The 2,083-nt window shown below is 57.3% G+C and overlaps 1 protein-coding gene across 1 annotated transcript; it reads left to right on the top strand.

Moving 5' to 3' along the window:
• Positions 1-728: 728 nt before the first annotated feature.
• Positions 729-1,805, top strand: CREBZF (CREB/ATF bZIP transcription factor). Its single transcript, XM_007946248.1, has one exon. It carries the CDS (start codon positions 729-731, stop codon positions 1,803-1,805), a length of 1,077 nt encoding a protein of 358 aa, XP_007944439.1.
• The last annotated feature ends 278 nt before the right edge of the window (positions 1,806-2,083 follow it).

The following is a 2,083-nucleotide window of genomic DNA, read 5'->3' as shown; positions in this document are numbered from 1 at the left end:
CTCGGAAAATTCCAAAGGTTTCAAATTCTTTTCTCAGGAAACAAGGGGAAAAACTAATTTACTTTTTGGTGAAGTTAAATTCTTTGCACAGAGTAAACTTTAAATGAGTTTATGGTTAACATATGTCTTATCACAAAGGGGGCTTGCCAATGCATTATCATTGCGTAAATCTGGGTCTCAGTTGCTTTATTATTAACACCGCTGACGGTAATTCATATATTTGGTATCTAGAAGATAAAGTCTAAGAACGGTAGCATTGGAAGTGGAAGGTAGAATGCAAAGGCTTAAAAAGTAAGGTTAACGAGGGTAAATCAGTTTTCCATAAATCTGGGGTTTGTTATTTTTACCGCTGTTATATGACATCATTGGAACCCTGGAATTATTCCCACTCCAAAGCATCCTAATCTCTCGCGATACCAGAGCCTGGTGGCGCGCGAAACGCAGTGGGAGGGGCTGGGCGAGACCGACTGACTTCCGGCCAGGCCGTTGTCTGGGTGGCGCGGCCGAGTCATCGCTGGGCCTCGCCGCTTCGATTTTCCGTCCTTCCCCCGCCCCCCGCCCCAGTGCGGGGGGTCGACAGGCCAAGTGAGGCAGGAGAGCGCTTGAAACTTCCCCTTCATTTTGTTCCGGCCAGCGCCCCATATCCCCACGCTGGGGCTTGGGGTCCGTGGGGCCCGCGAGGCCCGGTCTGCGGGGCCGGGGCCTACGTGGGCCCGCCGCTGGGCCCCATGAGGCACAGCCTGACCAAGCTGCTGGCGGCCTCGGGCAGTGACTCCCCGACCCGCAGCGAGAGCCTGGCGCCGGGCGCGGCCTGCTCGCTGCCTCCGGATCTGACTCGGGCGGCGGTGGAGGAGGAGGAGACGGCGGTGGCCGGATCTCCCGGCCGCAAGCAGCCGCACGGCGACGAGGGAGAACTGGAGGCGGGGAGGGGGAGTCGCGGCGGCGTGGCCGTACGCGCGCCCTCGCCCGAGGAAATGGAGGAGGAGGCTATTGCCACTGTCCCGGGAGAGGAGTCGGAGGACATGGACTTTTTGTCTGGGCTGGAACTAGCCGACTTGCTAGACCCTCGGCAACCGGACTGGCATCTGGAACCCGGGCTCAGCTCGCCTGGGCCTCTCTCTTCTTCGGGCGGCGGTTCAGATAGCGGTGGCTTATGGAGAGGGGACGATGATGACGAGGCCGCGGCTGCTGAGATGCAGCGCTTTTCTGACTTGCTGCAGAGGTTGTTAAACGGTATCGGGGCCTGCAGCAGCGACGGTAGCAGCGGCGAAAAGAGGCGGAGAAAGTCCCCTGGAGGAGGCGGTGTTGGCGGCGGCGGCGGCGGCAGCAGCAGCAACAACGACAACCACCAGGCGGCAACAAAGAGTCCCCGGAAGGCGGCGGCGGCCGCTGCCCGTCTTAATCGGCTGAAGAAGAAGGAATACGTGATGGGGTTGGAGAGTCGAGTCCGGGGTCTGGCAGCCGAGAACCAGGAGCTCCGGGCTGAGAATCGGGAGCTGGGCAAACGCGTGCAAGCACTGCAGGAGGAGAGTCGCTACCTACGGGCCGTCTTGGCCAACGAGACCGGACTGGCTCGCTTGCTGAGCCGGCTGAGCGGCGTGGGACTGCGGCTGACTACTTCCCTCTTCAGAGACTCGCCCGCCGGTGACCACGACTACGCTCTGCCGGTGGGAAAGCAGCAGCAGGACCTGCTAGAAGAGGACGACTCAGCGGGAGGAGTGTGTCTTCATGTGGACAAGGATAAGGTGTCGGTGGAGTTCTGCTCGGCTTGCGCCCGGAAGGCGTCGTCTTCTCTTAAAATGTAGGGTCAAGTAATCTGCTCTTTATCCGCGTTTACCCCTTTCAACTCCCTTACACCATGTAAAACACCTTAGTGGGACATCTTCACTGGACACATGTCAGAGGAGGAAAAGTAATATTGAATCTTTAAGTGTTTAGCTAAAAGCATGAATGTGACACTGTAACCAACTCCTAATGATAACATGTAACTATTAAATCTCTCTGACAGTTTCTTTTTTAGGTGATTTCCTTCCTGCCAGGCTCCGTTGTAGGGGTTACAGAACAGTCGTTCCCGCCTCACAAC

Source organism: Orycteropus afer, unplaced genomic scaffold (assembly GCF_000298275.1).
Source record: "Orycteropus afer afer isolate SDZICR_OR568_19922 unplaced genomic scaffold, OryAfe1.0 scaffold00154, whole genome shotgun sequence".
Lineage (NCBI taxonomy): Eukaryota > Metazoa > Chordata > Mammalia > Tubulidentata > Orycteropodidae > Orycteropus > Orycteropus afer.
The sequence above is the reverse complement of the archived record's forward strand: the minus strand, read 5'-3'. Positions and strand labels throughout refer to the sequence as shown.